Below are 19,260 nucleotides of genomic sequence, written 5' to 3' on the forward strand. Positions count from 1 at the left end.
GACACCTTGTGCAGATCCATCATTGTTAAGCTGCAACGGTGACTGCACAGCCGAGGCCGAGGTTCAATCTTTATGGCTCCGACAGCCAGCTTGCTTTGTTGTGACTGGAGTACCAAACAGACTGTGCATGCATGCAAAGTCACAGTCATAGCTGTGAGATCAGATGCATGGCTTCTTAAAGCAGTTAACATTATCAATTCAGAAAGTTTACTGGAGTTTTTTATGATTTTAATGGATAAAAACTCAAGTCCTAAATATATACTTGGGATGTTTGAAATACAGTGCATCATAAATAAACAAAATAAGTTTATGACAGAAATTTTTATTTCACTTTTCCTTTGTAAAGTCTGAATTTAGCAACACGGGTGAGGAGAAGACAAAGATCTGATGACGTGATGACATTTAAAGCATTAGGGATCTGCTGTATTGGGTGACCAACGTGCTTCGGCTTGTGGTCTTCATCAGGGTCATAAAGTCAGAATCTAGACAGAATTTTTTGGTCTTCTCTGGATTAAACCTGCGAGGCCCTGGAGCAACAGTTTATGTTTGAGCGACGAACAAAATGAACATGTATAAGTAAAAGGAGAGAGCAGCTGAGCAGAAAACCCTCTGCTGTAATGCATCATATCCTCTGCAGAAGACAGCAAGCACTCTCTGCTGGAGCAATCACATCTAGTGGTCACACCTGTGTGAGGCTGCCTGTGTGCGTCTCCCTCACACGTGTATGGGGGAGGGAGGTTGACCTGTTGGGTACCTCAGTTCAACTTCTCATTAAAACAGGCTAATTAGAAACACCTGCAGCAGGAAGGACCTATAAAGACAGCAGCATGTCCTGAACACTTGACAGAAGCACACTGGTGTTTGGCTGGAGTAGCTGGTGTGTGTGGACTTGACAGCTGACAGGGCACTAGTGCATGCACAGTCCGGTTGGAGGGTTTGTGAGGACACAGCGAGTGCAGCTGCAGCAGTCATGGCTGCTCGGTTCCTCATTGCAAGGTACAACATTTAAATGTGCTTTCATGATCTGCACTTCCTGTACTTCAATGTTACCTTTGGTCGTGTTTTATCTTGACTGTATTTGTGCTGCTTGACAGGATTTTACTGCTTTATGTTTTGAGTGATGTGGACTACTCCTCAGCTTTTCCAGCAGGTGAGCATGCTGAACCCCTGCCAATGATTTTATGAAATAATAACTTGCTATCTGACTTGAAGGGTCCAGTGAAGTTATGCCTGGACCCACAGTCTGCAGCATCTCTTTATTCATTATTCTACAGACTTATGTTGGAGATTTAGGAGAAAGTCTGACTGGGTACATGGGAGGGTATAGGAGCTACAGTAGCCTTGGTAAAAGTGGTAATATGATCGAGAGCACATCAATAATTCAAGTCTTTCAAAGGAGAGGTTTAAGAGTGTCCTTTTATTATTTACACTGGTGCAAATTATGTAGTATGTTATCCAGGCAGTCTTTTTTCACTCCCCCACTTCAGATGATAAAGCTGTTGGTCACTAAACGTGTCTCAGTGTACTTTTTCAGGACTTTAAAGATATTGGGGTAAGGTTGTTATGCCTCATGTCCAAATCAGCAGGCTTAATTCAGTCAAAGGTATTTAAACAGATTGCAGTAAAACGAATCTACTGATGTGTTCATTGCACTGCCATCCTTTCTCTGTATTTCTAATGTGACAGCTGCACGCTTGGAGCTCCACTGCTTTAACGTGACAGCAGGGTTTCATTCAGTGAGGTGGAAACTCTACAGGTTGCATTTACGACGCATTGTAATCAGTCATCGTAAGCTTGGCTGTTTCACTGGTTATTACCTTTTTACTCCAGTAACCACTGTAAAAGGTCAAGTTCTTCCCTGTTAAATTTGGAAAAGAACAATTGTAACTGTAGATGGTATAAAAATGCATGAATATTGTGCTTTGCCTGAGTGGATCAAGCAAATTAAGTGATTTCTTCCCTGATCTTAAAGGTTTAAGAATGCAAAGGTCTTTGACACTGGCTTAAACTCAAGATTGAAGTTGTATCCAAACAATACTGAAAAACTGAAGATTCACATGCGTTTTCAACCTGATGATCTGTATTCTTACCCATGTTCTCTCTCAGCCATAAGTCCTGTGCAGCCTGGAGCATGGCAGGGTGGAAGAGGGGAACACAATGTGTATGGAAATCCTCGTCCTTTCCAGTACATGAGGGCTCTGCGGCCGTCAGGTCCAAAGATCTACCCTAATGTGCGCAATCAGGTCCAAGTCCAATCCCCAAGATCCTATCAGCCACGCTCCAATATTCCCGCCCACAGACCCATGGAAACGTATCCGCTCCAGCCTCGAGCACATAGAGACCACCTTGTGGCCAAGCCCAGGAGCTTTGACTTGAGCCTGAAGATTCCTTATGCTCGTTATGGTGCTAATCCTCCTCGGTACGGACCAAGCGGCCTTATTATTGACAACAGTTTTAATAAACCCGGCAGACTCCATGATCCTTCCAAGCTGGGCTACCAGTTCAGCTTAGCCGTTCCCTTTTCACGAGGTTCTCCACGCCGCCAGGAACACTACGGCGGACATCAACACCAACGACCGCAGGTTTATGTGCCGTCTCATGCAAGGCCGCACCCCGACGAGTATCCTGATCATCCTGACGAAGGCCACCCTGGTCGGGACTCTGCATTTCTAGAGCCAGATGGACTGGAACGCCCATCAGCGCCGCACCCCGACGAGCATCATCGTGATGAAGGCCGCCCTGGTCGGGACTCTGCATTTCTAGAGCCAGATGGACTGGAACGCCCATCAAGGCCGCGCCATCCTCAGAGATATGTCCACCCTTACAGTGGCTACTACAACTCCCACATGAATCCTATGTGGAACGACTACTGGTGGTATTACCATGGACCTCACTGGGGTCAAGTAAAGCAGCAATCTTCTGACCCTTGGCCAAATTTCCATCGGTCAGCTTCAGACTGACATGGATGGAAGAGACGAGCCAAACTCGCAGGGCTCAGGTGGGTCACTGGTTTTTGGATATTACAACATGGCATTTCTTGATGGTTAAAACCTGTTCCTCACAATTTCTTCCTCCTCCACAGCTCTACAGTGCAACAAGGATCTCCTGTATTTGTCTAAAATAAAGTGTGAAAGCTCTCCTGCAGTTTCTCTCGTCTTCTGTCAGGTTGAAAGAAAAGCTGAACATTTGGGTTGGGGTTGATCTTTAGAGCTAATGACATTCATGTGTTTGTAAGCAAGAAGCAACAAGTCTATGCCCGAATGTTAAAAGCCACTGACTCTGCAGCTCATTAAATATTTGGGTGATGTACATTTTGAACTGCATCTAGAGATGTAACTGAGCCCAGTATTTCACAATTATCGCAGGCTTGACACCAAATCAAGTGTCCCGTCTTTGAGCCAACTCTAGCCCTCACCTTCACTAGAGCTGCCATTTAAAAGTACCCGAGAGTGAATCAGATGTTCCATCCTTCAGTAGTTGCTTGCATACAAACTTGAAATGGTTTTGGAACTTGAGTGTCTGTCATAAGATTTTAATATTGCTATTCCTTAATCCAGTGCATCATTGTGAAAGAACTGTAACATGGTTCTACTTCAAGTATTCTGTGCTGGCTGATGGTAGGGAAAGTGGCAGAACCTCTGTAAAGATGTGTTTGAGGGTTTTGTTAAAAGCTGGACCTCCAAGGTTTGCAAAAGTCAATAGCAATGCATTACACAAAGACCTTCATTATTCAAATAAGTTTCTTTAAAGAGGTTTTTATGCTCAGTTGCAGTATCCACATGAAATGCATAATCATGCTACACGATTCTCAACTAACCACAATTTAGTAACTCCTCGAGTTAAAAGTAACTTTTTGAAAAACTCTAATATTTAGAGCATCTTTTCAGTGGAATAAGTTGCCTTATGCAATTATAGAATTGGCTTCTATTAATTTTAAAAATCACCTAACAGCCAATTTAAGCAGTTTATTTGTAAAAATTGTAAGAGGGTAATGTCACTTGCAATGGAAATTGTGTATTTTGGAGTGGGGGTTATTTTTGTTTTTTATAAGTTTTAATATTTACATGTTTACATTTTCAGAACTGTAAAACCTTATTGTGGATGTAAGAGCCAAATTATGTGGACATTTTGCATCCAACTCATTGTGTAACATTTTATTTGGTGGTATTTGATGGTTTGGGCCCCAGGAACACTAGCAACCACTGTTGTGGAAGCTAATGGGGTTCCTTATAAATAAACAAACAGCAGTGACACATCACAGCATAAAGGAAATGTGCAACAGACTGGATAAATGCTTCAATGCAGCAGTGCACTGGCACAATGAACGTCCACTAGGTGACAGCTAAATGCTCTGCAAGAGCAATCGCATAAAACATGTGTTTGAAGGAACCGGTGAGCAGAAATTGAATTTGTGTTGTGTTGGTGATCTGTTTTGCAGAGAGCAGCAGGCTTCTCCAGAATGTGAGAGATCTACCTGGAACATCTGCAGCTCTGTTTGGTTAAAAAAAAAAAAAAAAAAAGCACTGACACCAGTAGTCTGTGATACTGCACTGTGTGTAATATTTGGCTAATGTGTACTCCAGCATGTAGCCTGCAGTAAAGTCAACCTGTAATTTATACTTGTGAATGAGTCCGACATCGCATAATTTTTTTTGGGCTAGTGTGATATTTAATATGACATCTGTCAAGTTTTCCCCCTAAACTTTCTCACAGTCATAAAGACATGTTTGCAAATGATTCTAACAAATCTGCGCTCAAAGGAGTTCCTCCCACTCCAGGTGTCTAATGTGCGTGCTGCGTTGTCATCACATGTAAGACGCTTACTTTTTGGTACAGACGTGACTCTTCAAAGGTTTCCACATCTCAGCCAACAACTGAAACAGCAGAGTATTTTATTAAGCTGATGACATCTGAACCTCAAAGTGGTACAATATATATATGAGATTATAGCTGCTATAAAGCAAACAAATTAACAGTGAACTTGGGAAAAACTGATTATGGAAACTTTGTCCACTTCCATTCACTACTGTTCACTTCTTTCATGTTGGTTTTGGACTGTAGATCAATAAAGTTGTTTAGCTTGACTGTTTTGTTCTAACTGCAGCCACGATCTAATGTTGCCACCAAAGGAGACTGTTCTACTCCAGCCTCCACCACAGAAGAAATATCAATCACCCAAAAGCTACGAATTTAGTCTGAGAATTCCTTATTTGAAGAGGGGGATTTGTCCAGTGAAGGACGTGATGATGGAAATGATGCTCCTGCTGTCCCCAAACCAGGTCAAACCGACTTATCTGTTCCCTCTTCATCAGTACAGATATGATTGGATCAAGGCAACCCTTCTTGAACTAGTGCCTCCGAAACACAGGAGCAGACTCATGAGCCAGGTCATGTAAAACCACAAAGCTCCACTCTGCATGAAACAGAAAGGCCCAGAAGGCCAACTATGAAAAAACGCTGCAATAGACTTTTGAGCCAAGTCGTGTTAAACAGCGAAAAGAGAGTTTGGTTTCAATGTCAGCATATCAGAAAGGGTGATAAATGTCCAGATGTTCTAAAATTAAATACAAATACAGGTACTAGTGTTAAAAATACTCTATTAAAAGTTAAAATAGTAATTTAATGGCTTTACTCAAGTAAAACTACAAATGAATAGACTCTGAAATGTGCTCAAAGTAAGAAAGTAAGAGCTAAGTATATAATGAGTTAAAGAAGGAAAATAAAACCCCAACCGGTCGCAGCAGATGGCCCCGCCCCTCCCTGAGCCTGGTTCTGCTGGAGGTTTCTTCCTGTTAAAAGGGAGTTTTTTCTTCCCGCTGTCGCCAAAGTGCTGCTCATAGGGGGTCATATGATTGTTGGGTTTTTCTCTGTATCTATGAAGCGCCTTGAGGCGACATTCGTTGTGATTTGGCGCTATATAAATAAAATTGAATTGAATTGAAAGAAAAATAAGATGTTCTTTGTGTACAGGCTGTGATCAGCTGCTCTTTGTGGATTTACACAACCGAATTTAACAAGATGTCAGCAGGTGTTTTATGAGTTGTACTATTCCATCCTCTACACTGACGGTTTGTTTTTCCGCACGTTTCACAGCATGAAGAAACACAACGTCACATGTACAGATCGGTATCTCATTTAAAACCACAAGGCTTTACATTTCCAGTTGATCAAATCCCAATGATAACATCTCTTCCTCCTCTCCTGTCCTGTCTTTCTTATCTTTCTCCACCTGTGAGTGAAGTTAGCTCTCTTTCTTTTGTCTCCCTGTGAAATACAACAGCTGGAACTTCAGCTGCAGCACACTGTGTCACTGTGTTTGCTGATGTTTGTTGAGCTGTGAGAAACGCTGCATTTGAAATTACCTGACACTGAAAAACTTACTTCAGCTTAAAGCACGACTTGCAATTTTTATATATAAATGTCATAAAGATAATCACATTATTTAAAGGTTTATGAGAAACCAACCCTTCAGGTTTCTCAGCCACGTGAGTGAGCAGTGAATCAGCCAGATCCAGCCCTCATTGATCACGTTCAGTTTCCAAACACCAAGAGCTGGTCGTGAGAAATACTGAACTTAAGGGTTCAAGACGAGTTGGGGGACATCACAGAGGCTGCATTTATCTTCAATATGGGATCATCTTTTTTACTGTGGCTCCTGATGTCAATACAAGGCCTTTAAAAAATGTGTGCAAAGTGTATAAAATTATAAAAGAAAGAAAACCCCACTATAATACAGCTCTGCACTTAGACAATCAGGTCAGAAGTTGAAATCAAATGTGTTCTTATTGTCCACATCCCCTCTGGGGCATAGATTCAATCATTCTAACATCTCAGCCAGGCCAATCACATCAAGTGATCGCACCTGTGTGAGGCAGAGTTTGCTTCAGCCCAACTTTTCATTAGGAAGATAGAAAAGACACACACAGACAGCCACGTGGCTCGGACGCTCGACTTTGAGTCTCGTGGGTGTTTGGTTGGAGGAGCTGGAAGTTGGGCTTTCTGGATCCACGCCTGACAGGGCAGCTGTGCTGCACAGTCCAGCTCAGCGCTCGTAGCTGTGAGGACACAGCGACTGCAGCAGTCATGGCTGCTGGCTTCCTAATTACAAGGTAACGCATTAAATATGAAACCAAACGGGTTTTATTAGGTTCATTTTATTTACTTGAGTCTTTGTTTGTCTGGGTCTACCTTGACTGTGTATTTGTAACTGTTTAACAGATTATTGCTGGTCTGTTTGTTGAGTGAGGTGAACTACTCCTCAGCTTTTCCAAGAGGTAAGCCTGACTCACCTCCTGCTGTTTGGAGATGGGGCTAAAACTCTTCTTGTTAAAATACCTGTGTTACTATAACTGAAGAGTCCTGCAAATTAAACCCTGTTAAGATTTGATCCGTTAGCAACAATTTACCAGCTCCCCTAATTAAAGTAAGACTAAACACTAGGCCTGCGATCTGATACACAGCACTGACAGTTCAGGGTGGTGCTTTAGGGAAACACTGCACTGCTTCATTCACGTTGGCTTCATCTGCAGACTTACAGGCACAAGATGGCTCTAAAATTCTTGAATATTCTAGCAGCTCTCAACCAAACCGTGGTTATTAAAGTGTGCTTTAATATGTATAGTGATGTAAGAAATCTCCATAAGAAAGCTGACCTATGTCCTTTTTTCTTTTTCTTTTTTCCAACCCTGCACAAATCAACAAAGAGTCATAACAATTTGCAAAAGCAGGGGAACGTCTATAAAGGGGACTCAGGGTGGCACTCTTCTTCAGTCCTGAAATGTAATTTTTACAATCTGAGGCTAATTAATGATAAGAAATATATGCTATTAACTTTTCAATATATGGTCTTAAAACAGGACAGTGTTCAGGGTATGTTTGCAGCATTCTCACGCTATGGAGTTCTTGTGTACTGGATCTAGATGCTGTCTCCACACTATATGAAATACAGTTGGTATAAAATGAGTTGTCCTGTGCTTCATCTTATGCTGCTTAAATTGTTTCATGGGGAACTAGACGAGCCTTCTATAAGATATTGTTATTGCCTTGATTGTTGCCTAGCAGATGCCATATAATGCAGATGAGCTTTTGCTAGCAACACAGGCCTTAGTGTGCTGTCGATAGGTCCAGCCAACAGCACAGGCCCTGGTGAGGCTCAGTTGGTTTCTGCTAGCAGCACAGGCGCTGGTGTGGTGCAGACGACTTCTGGTAGTAGCAGAGGCCCCCAAAATGGGCCACTTTCCAAGAACTAACAGAATAGTTTAAAATACCTTGTTGGAAAAACACTAGAATCCATTTAAAATAGTAAAAACAGAAAAAATACCCAACAAATTCAAAGCAGACATTACACAAGGAGACATGCTGCTGCCATCTTGGTCAGCCATCTTGCCATCTAATCTTGCAGAAATTACAAATTACAATGTAATATTTACATTAACCTTCACTTGTTTTCTTTCATAGCCAGACGTTTTGTGCAACCGAGAGTGTGGAAAAGTGAAGGAGAGGAAGAAGTCTACAACTATGAGGACTGTCATCCTTTCTACTACATCAGTGCCCAGGACAAAACATTGGAAAAGCAGGGACGTTTTAGGACGGCCCCTTTTCATATCTGTAAACAAAACCATCCCATAGTGTACCAAAAAGCCTCAAACCTCAAGCCTGCAAACCCCTTGCAGCCACGATCTAATGTTGCCACCAAATGGCCAAAGGAGACTGTTCTACCCCAGCCTCCACCACAGAAGAAATATCTGTCACCCAAACCCAAAAGCTACGAATTTAGTCTGAGCATTCCATATTTTGATTTTTTGGTCAGAAATGAAGGGGGAGATTTGGCCAGTGAAGGACATGATGGTGGAAATGATACCGCTCCTGTCTCTAAACCAGGCTTTCAAATCGACTTATCCGTTCCCTCTTCATCTGTCTCTCAATATCCCAATATCCCAATGACCAGCTATGTTGACAGTTCAGTAAGTCAAGAAAATCCAGAGAACACAGAGTTTGTCAATTACGGTAACATAAAGCAGGAAATGCAACAATCAAGGCAACCTTTCTTAAACTCTGCTGGTAGTAGTTACTCAGAAGCACAGGAACAGGCTTATAAACCATATTCCATCAAAACACAATCAAGTTCAACTCTTACTGGATCAGAAAGACCTTTTCTACATTTTCAAACACAGGAGCAGACTTATGAGCCAGTTCATGTTAAACCACAAAGTTCCACTCTGCATGAAACAGAAAGGCCTTTCTTCAACTTTGAAACAACACCACAACAGACTTTTGAGCCAAGTCGTGTTAAACCCCAGTCAAGTTCACCAATAACTGGATCAGAATGGCCTTTCTTTAACTCTGCAGCAACACTGCAACAGACACATGAACCAGGTTATCTTAGACCTCAATCAAGTTCAAACCTTGCTGGATCAGAATGGCCTGCCTTTAATTCGGCACCACCCCGGCAACAATTCTTTGAGGCGGGTCATCTTAAGCCTCAAGCAAGTTCAGCAATAGCTGGATCAGAAGGGCCTGTCTTCAATTCGGTACCACCCTGGCAACAATCCTTTGAGGCAGCTGGTCTTGAGCCTCAATCAAGTTCGACCCTTGGTGGATCAGAATGGCCTGTCTTCAATTCGGTACCACCCCGGCAACAATCCTTTGAGGCAGCTGGTCTTAAGCCTCAATCAACTTCAACCCTTGGTGGATCAGAATGGCCTGCCTTCAATTCAGCACCACCCCGGCAACAATCCTTTGAGGCAGCTGGTCTTGAGCCTCAATCAAGTTCGACCCTTGGTGGATCAGAATGGCCTGTCTTCAATTCGGTACCACCCTGGCAACAATCCTTTGAGGCAGCTGGTCTTAAGCCTCAATCAACTTCAACCCTTGGTGGATCAGAATGGCCTGCCTTCAATTCAGCACCTCCCCGGCAACAATCCTTTGAGGCAGCTGGTCTTAAGCCTCAATCAACTTCAACCCTTGGTGGATCAGAATGGCCTGCCTTCAATTCAGCACCACCCTGGCAACAATCCTTTGAGGCAGCTGGTCTTAAGCCTCAATCAACTTCGACCCTTGGTGGATCAGAATGGCCTGCCTTAAACTTGGCACCACCCCGGCAACAATCCTTTGAGGCAGCTGGTCTTAAGCCTCAATCAAGTTCGACCCTTGGTGGATCAGAATGGCCTGCCTTCAATTCAGCACCACCCCGGCAACAATCCTTTGAGGCAGCTGGTCTTAAGCCTCAATCAACTTCAACCCTTGGTGGATCAGAATGGCCTGCCTTAAACTTGGCACCACCCCGGCAACAATCCTTTGAGGCAGGTCATCTTAAGCCTCAAGCAAGTTCAGCAATATCTGGATCAGAATGGCCTGCCTTCAATTCAGCACCACCCAGGCAACAATCCTTCGAGGCAGCTGGTCTTAAGCCTCAATCAATTCCAGCCCTTGGTGGATCAGAATGGCCTGCCTTAAACTTGGCACCACCTCGGCAACAAACCTTTGAGCCAGGTCGTGTTAAGCCACAGTCCAGTTCAGCAATAGCTGGATCAGAATGGCCTACCTTAAACATGGCACCAACTCTGCAACAGGGTTCTTTACACAGGAACTAACTCAGTGTCAACTGTGTTCAATCTGTGCACAAAGGTTATTTTACTTTTGGAGCACATTTCTGCCAAGACTGTAACTCACCATGCAAATAAATACACAATTTCCTTCTTGCATTTGATGTCGTCATTTATATTTTTACTCATACATCTCTAGTCCCTTTAGGGCAAAAATAACTTGGTATTCACTTATAATTCCTAAAATGTCCAATAATAGTTTTAGAAATCTTTAACATTTTATAGGGCTTCTGTAGTTGCCTTCTACAAAGATTTTTGACCAACAGCAGGTTGCTTTGCCAGAAATGTTGTCACCTCTGTAGTAAGAAATGCAGTGTTTGATCTTACATCAGGGCCTGCTGTGTCTGTGTTTAAATAGTGATTCTATATTAGTGTTGGGTGTAGATACCAGAGTGAGTAGTCTTGCCTTATTACTGCTGGAATGGGTCCAACTCCCTCACTTACTTAAATTTATAACTGGTAAGATAAGAATAGAAGGACGACAGGATAAAGACATGCTGAGGAAGAGAGACAGAGATTAATGACAAGTATGAGGGAGGTGTATTAACACACAGTGAGTGAAAAACTATCAACCAATGCATCATGGGAATCCCCCAGCAGTCTACATCTATTGCAGCATAACCGAGGATTCAGGGTCACCTGGTCCAGCCCTAACTATATACTAAAGCAAAAAGGAAAGTTTGAAGCCTGATCTTGAAAGTAGAGATAGCGTCTGTCTCCTGAATCCAAACTGGAAGCTGGTTCCACAGAAGAGGGGCCTGAAAACTGAAGGCTCTGCCTCCCATTCTACTTTTAAATACTCTAGGAACAACAAGTAGGCCTGCAGTGTGAGAGCGAAGTGCTCTAATAGGGTGATATGGTACTACAAGTTCATTAAGATAAGATGGGGCCTGATTATTTAAGACCTTGTATGTGAGGAGCAGGATTTTGAATTCTGGATTTAACAGGAAGCCAATGAAGGGAAGCCAAAACAGGAGAAATATGCTCTCTCTTTCTAGTCCCTGTCAGGACTCTTGCTGCAGCATTTTGGATTAACTGAAGGCTTTTCAGGGAGTTTTTTGGACTTCCTGATAATAATGAATTACAGTCGTCCAGCCTGGAAGTAATAAATGCATGAACTAGTTTTTCAGTGTCACTCTGAGACAGGATATTTCTAACTTGAGAGATGTTGCACAAATGGAAGAAAGCAGTCTTACATATTTGTTTAATATGTGCATTGAAGGACATGTCCTGTTCAAATGACTCCAAGGTTCCTCACAGCGTTACTGGAGGCCAAGGTAATGCCATCCAGAGTAAGAATCTGGTTAGAGACCATATTTCTAAGATTTTCAGGGCCGAGTACAATAACCTCAGTTCGATCTGAATTAAGAAGCAGAAAGTTAGCAGCCATCCAGGTCTTTATGTCTTTAAGACATTCCTGTAGTTTAACTCATTGGTGTGTGTTATCTGGCTTCATGGACAGATAGAGCTGCGTGTCATCTGCATAGCAGTGTAAATGTATGCTATGTCTTCTAATGATGCTGCCTAAGGGAAGCATGTATAATGTAAACAGAATTGGTCCTAGCACTGAACCCTGTGGAACTCCATAATTAACCTCAGTGTGTGAAGAGGACTCTCCATTTACATGCACATACTGGAGTCTGTTAGATAGATATGATACAAACCACTGCAGTGCAGTACCTGTAATACCTACAGCATGTTCTAATCGCTCTAATAGGATATTATGGTCAGTTATCGAACGCTGCACTGAGGTCTAGCAGGACAAGCACAGAGATGAGTCCACTGTCAGAGGCCATAAGAAGATCATTTGTAACCTTCACTAAAGCTGTTTCTGTGCTGTAATGAGCTCTGAAACCGGACTGAAACTCTTCAAATAAGCCATTCCTCTGCAGATGATCTGTTAGCTGTTTGACAACAACTCATACAAGGATTTTTGATATGAAAGGAAGGTTGGAGATTGGCCTATAATTAGCTAACTCAGAAATATCAATTGGAGAAAAGGACTCTAAATGTTGCATCTGTGAGATGATTATGGGTATTTTTTTCTCTAATTGTTCAAATTTTATTTGTGAAGATGTTAATGAAGTCATTACTTGTTAATGTTAAAGGGATGGTTGGCTCAACAAACGCGTTACTGTAATCCGATTACTTTTTTCAAGTAACGAGTAAAGAAAGGGATTACTATTGCAAAAACGGTAATTAGATTACCGGTACTTTCCCGTAGGAATGCTGCATTACTAAAATCGTGAGTTTTTTGCGAGAATGTCTCATGACAGTGATGTAAGCGAGTGCGACGTTCGTGACAACAGCTGTGTGCATTTAAAGCGTGGAAGTGCTGACCTTATTTTGAATTTGATTCTATAAAAAGTGACAAAAACATTAGCGTTCGTTCTGCGTGGGAAGAAAACCCCTAAACATCCGAGCAAGCACCGAGTGCGCTGCCATGGAAATTCACAGAGAAACTCGCGGATTCTTCCACTGACCGCTGCGGCACACCTGCACCAGGGTAAACCTCCGCCTACCCCACTCCTGCTTTACAGGTGAAAATAGAGCAAAAGGACCGCTAGTCTTTGACTTTATTTATTTTCTGCTGTGTTTTACTTGCATCTATTTGAAAGAGTGAGTGTAAACACAAAAAAATATTTCATTTTATGTGCTGGAATGTGCAGAAAATAGGTTTAAATGTTAAACTAATTTTTTCCAGTCAGAGAATGTTGCATATAATTTAATTTTTGCTTGATGCACAAAGTTAAAAGATTAAAACTGATAAAACAAGTTTAAAAAAGAGACTTTTCCATTTGATTACATTTTGTATGATGGATTATGCAGAAAAAGTAGAAATGGGCTGAAAGATCTATCACTTTATCACCTATTCAGGTTGTAAATCGTGTTTTTAAAAAGTAACTAAGTAACTAAGTAATTAATTACTTTTGAAAATAAGTAATCAGTAAAGTAACGGGATTACTTTTGGGGGGAAGTAATCAGTAATTAGTTACTGATTACTTTTTTCAAGAAACTTGACCAACACTGCTCAACAGAGCTCTGACTGTTTGTCAGCCTGGCTACTCTGCTGAAGAGAAACCTGGGGTTGTTCTTATTTTCTTCAGTCAGTGATGAATAGTAAGATGTTCTGGCTTTACAGAGGGCTTTCTCATAAAGCAACAAACAGTTTCTCCAGGCTAAATGATGATCTTCTAAATTTGTGATGCGCCATTTCCTCTCCAACTTACAAGTTATCTGCCTTAGGCTACGTGCCTTACACAGAAACTCTGTGTAAGGCCCAGGTGGACGATAGATGATAACAAGTAAGACTGGTTTCTGAGTCTTACAGGACGAGGTTAAGCATCAGGCTTTCAAATGAATTAAAAGTCTGTCTGGGTCTTTGGTTGATTAATAAGCTGGTGTGGAAAATTGCTGCCACACCTCCCCCTCGGCCTGTGCTTCGAGGTTTCTGGTAGTTAGAATGACTCGGGGGTGTTGATTCATTTAAACTAACATAATCATCCTGCTGCAACCAGGTTTCTGTAAGGCAGAGTAAATCGATTTGTTGATCAATTATTAACTCGTGTACTAACAGGGACTTGGAGGAGAGAGACCTAATGTTTAATAATCCACATTTCACTGTTTTACTCTTTGGTGCAGTTGAGGATACTGTATTGTTCTTTCTTTGTGATTTTTTTATGTTTATGTCACAAAATCAAGCAGCACTGAGTGGATGAGAGCATCAGGAGGTCAACCCTGTGACCCGGTGCAGAGGGAACACTCGGCGTTTGTAATGCTGACAAAACAAAATCATGTGGGAGATTCAGTGTCAATGATTCGTACCATCTGAACTCGTGGGGTAACATTTTTGAAAATGCTATAAATACAAAGAAATATAATATAAATACTCTTTCTGCCACGATGCCACGTCTCTGTTTGAAATTGGATTTTTAATCTTAATTAGATGTTTTTACCTGGATAAATAAAGGTACTGTACTGGGATAAGAAATAACGAAGTCCATAGCGGTGAAGGCTCTTCTTCTTTAAAGCCTAATGGCAGCTGGTAAACCAACTTAAAGCCACATTACTGCCACCTACTGGAGCGTGGATGGGAAAATAGCAGGAAAAAATAACTACATTGTCTCCTTCAATCCTGTAACGGGAAGATATTCAAATAAAGGATTTTGTAATTCTGTGTTGTTGCCCTAAACAAATTCCTCAGGTTGCTAAATATAGCCACTAATTTCTTCTCTCTCCCTCACACGTGTATGGGGGAGGGAAGTTGACCTGTTGGGTACCTCAGTTCAACAATCATTAAAACAGGCTAATTGGAAACACCTGCAGTAGGAAGGCCCTATAAAGACAGCAGCATGTCCTGAACACTTGATTCAGAATCAAACTGGTGTTTGGATGTGTGAGTGCTCTGGAGCCACAGCTGACAGGGCACTACTGCACGCACAGTCCAGCTGAAGGGTTTGTGAGGACACAGCGAGTGTAGCTGCAGCAGTCATGGCTGCATGGTTCCTAATTGCAAGGTACAACGTTTAAATGTGCTTTCATGATCTACACTTCCTGTACTCAAATGTGGACCTTTTTCTGGTTTTATCTTGACTGTATTTGTGCTGTTTGACAGGTTTTTACTGCTTTATGTTTTGAGTGATGTGGACTACTCCTCAGCTTTTCCAGGAGGTGAGCCTTACTTGCATCTTGTTGTTATGAATTTTTTCCAAAGCCTGTAGCAAATAACATTTAAGCCTGTGCTGAAACGACCTGCTCCACAGTTAAAAAAACTATAACAACTTACTGCATTTCCTGAAGAGTCCAGCAAAGTCATGCCTGCAGGCAGAACCTGGAGCATCTCTTTAGAAAACACTTAATCATTCTGTAAATTCAGTATTCTTGGGGAAAGTATGAAGGCCTTCAGTGGGTACTAAACAGACAAAACAACCTTGGGAACAGCTAATATTCTAGAGCACATAATTAAAACATTAATGTCTTTGAAAGCTGACTGTTAATGCCACTGTGTGCCACTAAATGGGTCTGCAGTCTATCTTTGTAAGGACAACACAGCCAATGGGCTAAAGTTCTGTCATGTCCAAATCAGCAGGTTAAATTTGGTTTGCTTTGGAAGCAGAGAATTGAAGTGGATAAACTGTATCAGACTCTGAGAAATGCCACCAGAAGACTCTAAAGAATTGAATGTTTCTGATGCTAGAGCAACGTTAAACTGGAAATGCTGATTAGATCCAGTGGTGGGACAAAGTATTCCAGACCAAACCAAAAAGTTGGTTCTCTTCATAGACAAGAAGCGCACACACAGCAAAAAGCCAGGTTTTCTTCATCTAAACTGGCTTAACAACATCTAAAATGCCAGTTAAAGGTGACTGGTGTTAAGGTTCTTGGTGTTTTGTATACAGCACATTTCCAACAAAGTGCTTTGCAGACTAAAGTGTAAAATGCACAACAATAATAAAATAAAAATATAAAATGATACAATAAGACAAACATCTGCAGCAACAGTGACCGAAGCTGTAAAAATTGATGTTTGGTTCAACATGTGCTGAAAGTCAGTCCATTAAAGATGTGTCTTTAGTAGAAACGTAAGATGTTCCAGTGTTTGTGCAGATCCAGTATTTAGAGGCAGGGGTGTCCAACTCCAGGCCTCGAGGGCCGGTGTCCTGCAGGTTTTAGATCTCACCCTGTGTCAACACATCTGAATCAAGTGATTAGTTCATTACCAGGCCTCTGGAGAACTTCAAGGCATGTTGAGGAGGTAATTTAACCATTTGAATCAGCTGTGTTGGATCAAGGACACATCTAAAACCTGCAGGACACTGGCCCTCGAGGCATGGAGTTCACCACGCCTGATTTAGAGGGAGGGGGCCTGCCACAGAAGGCTCTGTCACAACAAAATTTAAGTTAGACCGTGGAGTAATTAACACTGGTTTTTAACTTAACCTCATACTTTTAGGAGCCTGAATAGAAGCTCGTATGGGTAACAAGGGGTTTGGTCGTTTTCATGATGTAAAAGCACAACTTGGATCCTGTAAGGAAGCCAGTGTAGGGAGGCTAGCACTGGGGTTATGCTCCATCAGTCTCATACCTGTCAGCAGACAAACGGCTGCATGTTGGCCCACCTGAAGATGGTAAATTGAGGACTGGTCCAAACCAAAAAGTGGAGATAATTGCACTAGTCCAAACTGCAACTGAATGAACAGATGGTAACAAACGGCTAAATCCTCTTCATGGCACTGAAAACTAACCCTTTGTAAAGTTTTAAACACCGGGAAATATCTGTTTATGTAAATACTTTCGTGAAGAAACTGAAGTGACTGATTCTAGAATCAAATTTCACTTGCTGGCCCCACGTCATCATTTTAGGTTTGACAGTGTTTTAGTAGGTAAAGGTGAATGGCTTGGCCAGTTGAGCTGCGGTTTGGGGAAGGCCTCAAAGGGTACTGGCAGCGGCTCCCAGGCCTGGCAGATCCCCCCCGTGTACTAAATAGACGTAGGGGAGGCAGGGTGGGGCACGTAAGGGAATGAACAGCTTGTAACTGGGAGAACATGCAGATAAGAACCGGAAGGCGTGTGTTTGGAGGCTTGGGTTCGCTCTTTCTCCAATTAAAGTGACATTAAAAGCAGACTGTAGTTAAACATGTAAAAGTTTCTGAACCCAAACATTCCCCACAGAGGCTCCTAAATGAGTAATTATAGGTCTGTGCAAAAAGGTTTCTTTAGCTGCAATCATCTGCATTTCTTGCCACCTTACAGATTAGGAAACAAAAATTTTGGTCCACTCAGAGAAGACCTCTATCAAATTTAAGTTACTTACCTCCTGTTAAGATAAATCTGCATCAGTATACTGTCAAACTGTAGATGTGTTTTAGCTTGGTATAATCTGTATTCTTACCCATGTTCTCTCTCAGCCACAAGTCCTGTGCAGCCTGGAGCATGGCAGGGTGGAAGAGGGGAACACGATGTGTATGGAAATCCTCGTCCTTTCCAGTACATGAGGGCTCTGCGGCCGGCAGGTCCAAAGATCTACCCTAATGTGCGCCATCAGGTCCAAGTCCAATCCCCGAGATCGTATCAGCCACGCTCCAATATTCCCGCCCACAGACCCATGGAAACGTATCCGCTCCAGCCTCGAGCACATAGAGACCACCTTGTGGCCAAGCCCAGGAGCTTTGACTTGAGCCTGAAGATTCCTTATGCTCGTTATGGTGCTAATCCTCCTCGGTACGGACCAAGCGGCCTTATTATTGACAACAGTTTTAATAAACCCGGCAGACTCCATGATCCTTCCAAGCTGGGCTACCAGTTCAGCTTAGCCGTTCCCTTTTCACGAGGTTCGCCACGCCGCCAGCAACATCACGGCGGACATCGACAGCCTGAGGAAGATGATTTGGGTCACCAAAGACCGCAGGTTTATGTGCCGTCTCATACAAGGCCGCACCCCGACGAGCATCATCGTGACGAAGGCCACCCTGGTCGGGACTCTGCATTTCTAGAGCCAGATGGACTGGAACGCCCATCAAGGCCGCACCCCGACGAGCATCATCGTAACGAAGGCCGCCCTGGTCGGGACTCTGCATTTCTAGAGCCAGATGGACTGGAACGCCCTACAAGGCCGCGCCATCCTCAGAGATATGTCCACCCTTACAGTGGCTACTACAACTCCCACATGAATCCTATGTGGAACGACTACTGGTGGTATTACCAAGGACCTCACTGGGGTCAAGTAAAGCAGCAATCTTCTGACCCTTGGCCAAATTTCCATCGGTCAGCTTCAGACTGACATGGATGGAAGAGACGAGCCAAACTGGCAGGGCTCAGGTGGGTCACTGGTTTTTGGATATTACAACATGGCATTTCTTGATGGTTAAAACCTGTTCCTCACAATTTCTTCCTCCTTCACAGCTCTACAGTGCAACAAGGATCTCCTGTATTTATCTGAAATAAAGTGTGAAAGCTCTCCTGCAGTTTCTCTCGTCTTCTGTCAGGTTGAAAGAAAAGCTGAACATCTGGGTTGGGGTTGATCTTTAGAGCTAATGACATTCATGTGTTTGTAAGCAAGAAGCAACAAGTCTATGCCCCAATGTTAAAAGCCACTGACTCTGCAGCTCATTAAATATCTGGGTGATGTACATCTTGAACTGCATCTAGAGATGTAACTGAGCCCAGTATTTCACAATTATCGCAGGCTTAACACCAAATCAAGTGTCCCGTCTTTCACAACCTGCTCTTGTACAAATTTACAGCCACTCCAATTTATGTGGAAACTCCATTCGGCCATCAAATGACACTTCAGTTGAATTCCTGCTCTGAGGAGTCTCAAGCTGGGATCGCTGCCTGCCAAGACATGAGATTAGCCACCCGAACTGTCAGTTTTTGCAGAATATTGAATGGTTTCTCACATCTTAAACTTGTTCTCTAGGACAGTTCTTGGCTGCAGAGGATGAATTGAATTGAAATGTTTATTTCAGTCAACAACAACAGATTATAATTTTACATAAAAGTACTCAAACAGTAACCGAAAAAGGAATAGGCTGAAGCTTTATGGCTTATACTTATCCTATCCCTTACCCCCATAGAAATAATCAAATCCTTAACCAAGAAAATAAATAGCATTGATAAATAAGTTGTATAACAGTTTGAAAAGAAATCAATGATA

The 19,260-nt window shown here is 42.5% G+C and overlaps 3 protein-coding genes across 3 annotated transcripts; all 3 read left to right on the forward strand.

Annotated features, from left to right (window-relative positions):
* The first annotated feature begins 970 nt into the window (after positions 1–970).
* Positions 971–2,960, forward strand: LOC148102324 (uncharacterized). Its single transcript, XM_087844570.1, has 4 exons — positions 971–996; positions 1,095–1,150; positions 2,107–2,624; positions 2,706–2,960. Exons 1-4 carry the CDS (start codon positions 971–973, stop codon positions 2,958–2,960), a joined length of 855 nt encoding a protein of 284 aa, XP_087700696.1.
* A 4,123-nt stretch (positions 2,961–7,083) lies between these two features.
* LOC148102325 (uncharacterized) lies at positions 7,084–10,592 on the forward strand. The gene is made up of 3 exons (XM_087844571.1): positions 7,084–7,109; positions 7,219–7,274; positions 8,458–10,592. Exons 1-3 carry the CDS (start codon positions 7,084–7,086, stop codon positions 10,590–10,592), a joined length of 2,217 nt encoding a protein of 738 aa, XP_087700697.1.
* A 4,503-nt stretch (positions 10,593–15,095) lies between these two features.
* LOC148102326 (uncharacterized) lies at positions 15,096–18,384 on the forward strand. The gene is made up of 4 exons (XM_087844572.1): positions 15,096–15,121; positions 15,220–15,275; positions 17,513–18,058; positions 18,104–18,384. The coding sequence occupies exons 1-4, from the start codon at positions 15,096–15,098 to the stop codon at positions 18,382–18,384; spliced, it is 909 nt and encodes a 302-aa protein (XP_087700698.1).
* Positions 18,385–19,260: the final 876 nt, after the last annotated feature.

Source organism: Neolamprologus brichardi, chromosome 7 (assembly GCF_056152115.1).
Source record: "Neolamprologus brichardi isolate AB-2024 chromosome 7, ASM5615211v1, whole genome shotgun sequence".
NCBI classification, from domain to species: domain Eukaryota; kingdom Metazoa; phylum Chordata; class Actinopteri; order Cichliformes; family Cichlidae; genus Neolamprologus; species Neolamprologus brichardi.

Bases quoted from the DNA above. Each gene is read 5' to 3' on its own strand.
- LOC148102324 (XM_087844570.1), top strand. From the start codon at position 971: ATGGCTGCTCGGTTCCTCATTGCAAG. The intron at 1,151-2,106 runs GTGAGCATGCTG...GTTCTCTCTCAG, and splicing joins CTCCTCAGCTTTTCCAGCAG to CCATAAGTCCTGTGCAGCCT. The intron at 2,625-2,705 runs CCTGATCATCCT...CCATCAGCGCCG, and splicing joins GGCCGCACCCCGACGAGTAT to CACCCCGACGAGCATCATCG.
- LOC148102325 (XM_087844571.1), top strand. From the start codon at position 7,084: ATGGCTGCTGGCTTCCTAATTACAAG. The intron at 7,110-7,218 runs GTAACGCATTAA...ACTGTTTAACAG, and splicing joins GCTGGCTTCCTAATTACAAG to ATTATTGCTGGTCTGTTTGT. The intron at 7,275-8,457 runs GTAAGCCTGACT...TTTCTTTCATAG, and splicing joins CTCCTCAGCTTTTCCAAGAG to CCAGACGTTTTGTGCAACCG.
- LOC148102326 (XM_087844572.1), top strand. From the start codon at position 15,096: ATGGCTGCATGGTTCCTAATTGCAAG. The intron at 15,122-15,219 runs GTACAACGTTTA...GCTGTTTGACAG, and splicing joins GCATGGTTCCTAATTGCAAG to GTTTTTACTGCTTTATGTTT. The intron at 18,059-18,103 runs GTGACGAAGGCC...TTCTAGAGCCAG, and splicing joins GCACCCCGACGAGCATCATC to ATGGACTGGAACGCCCATCA.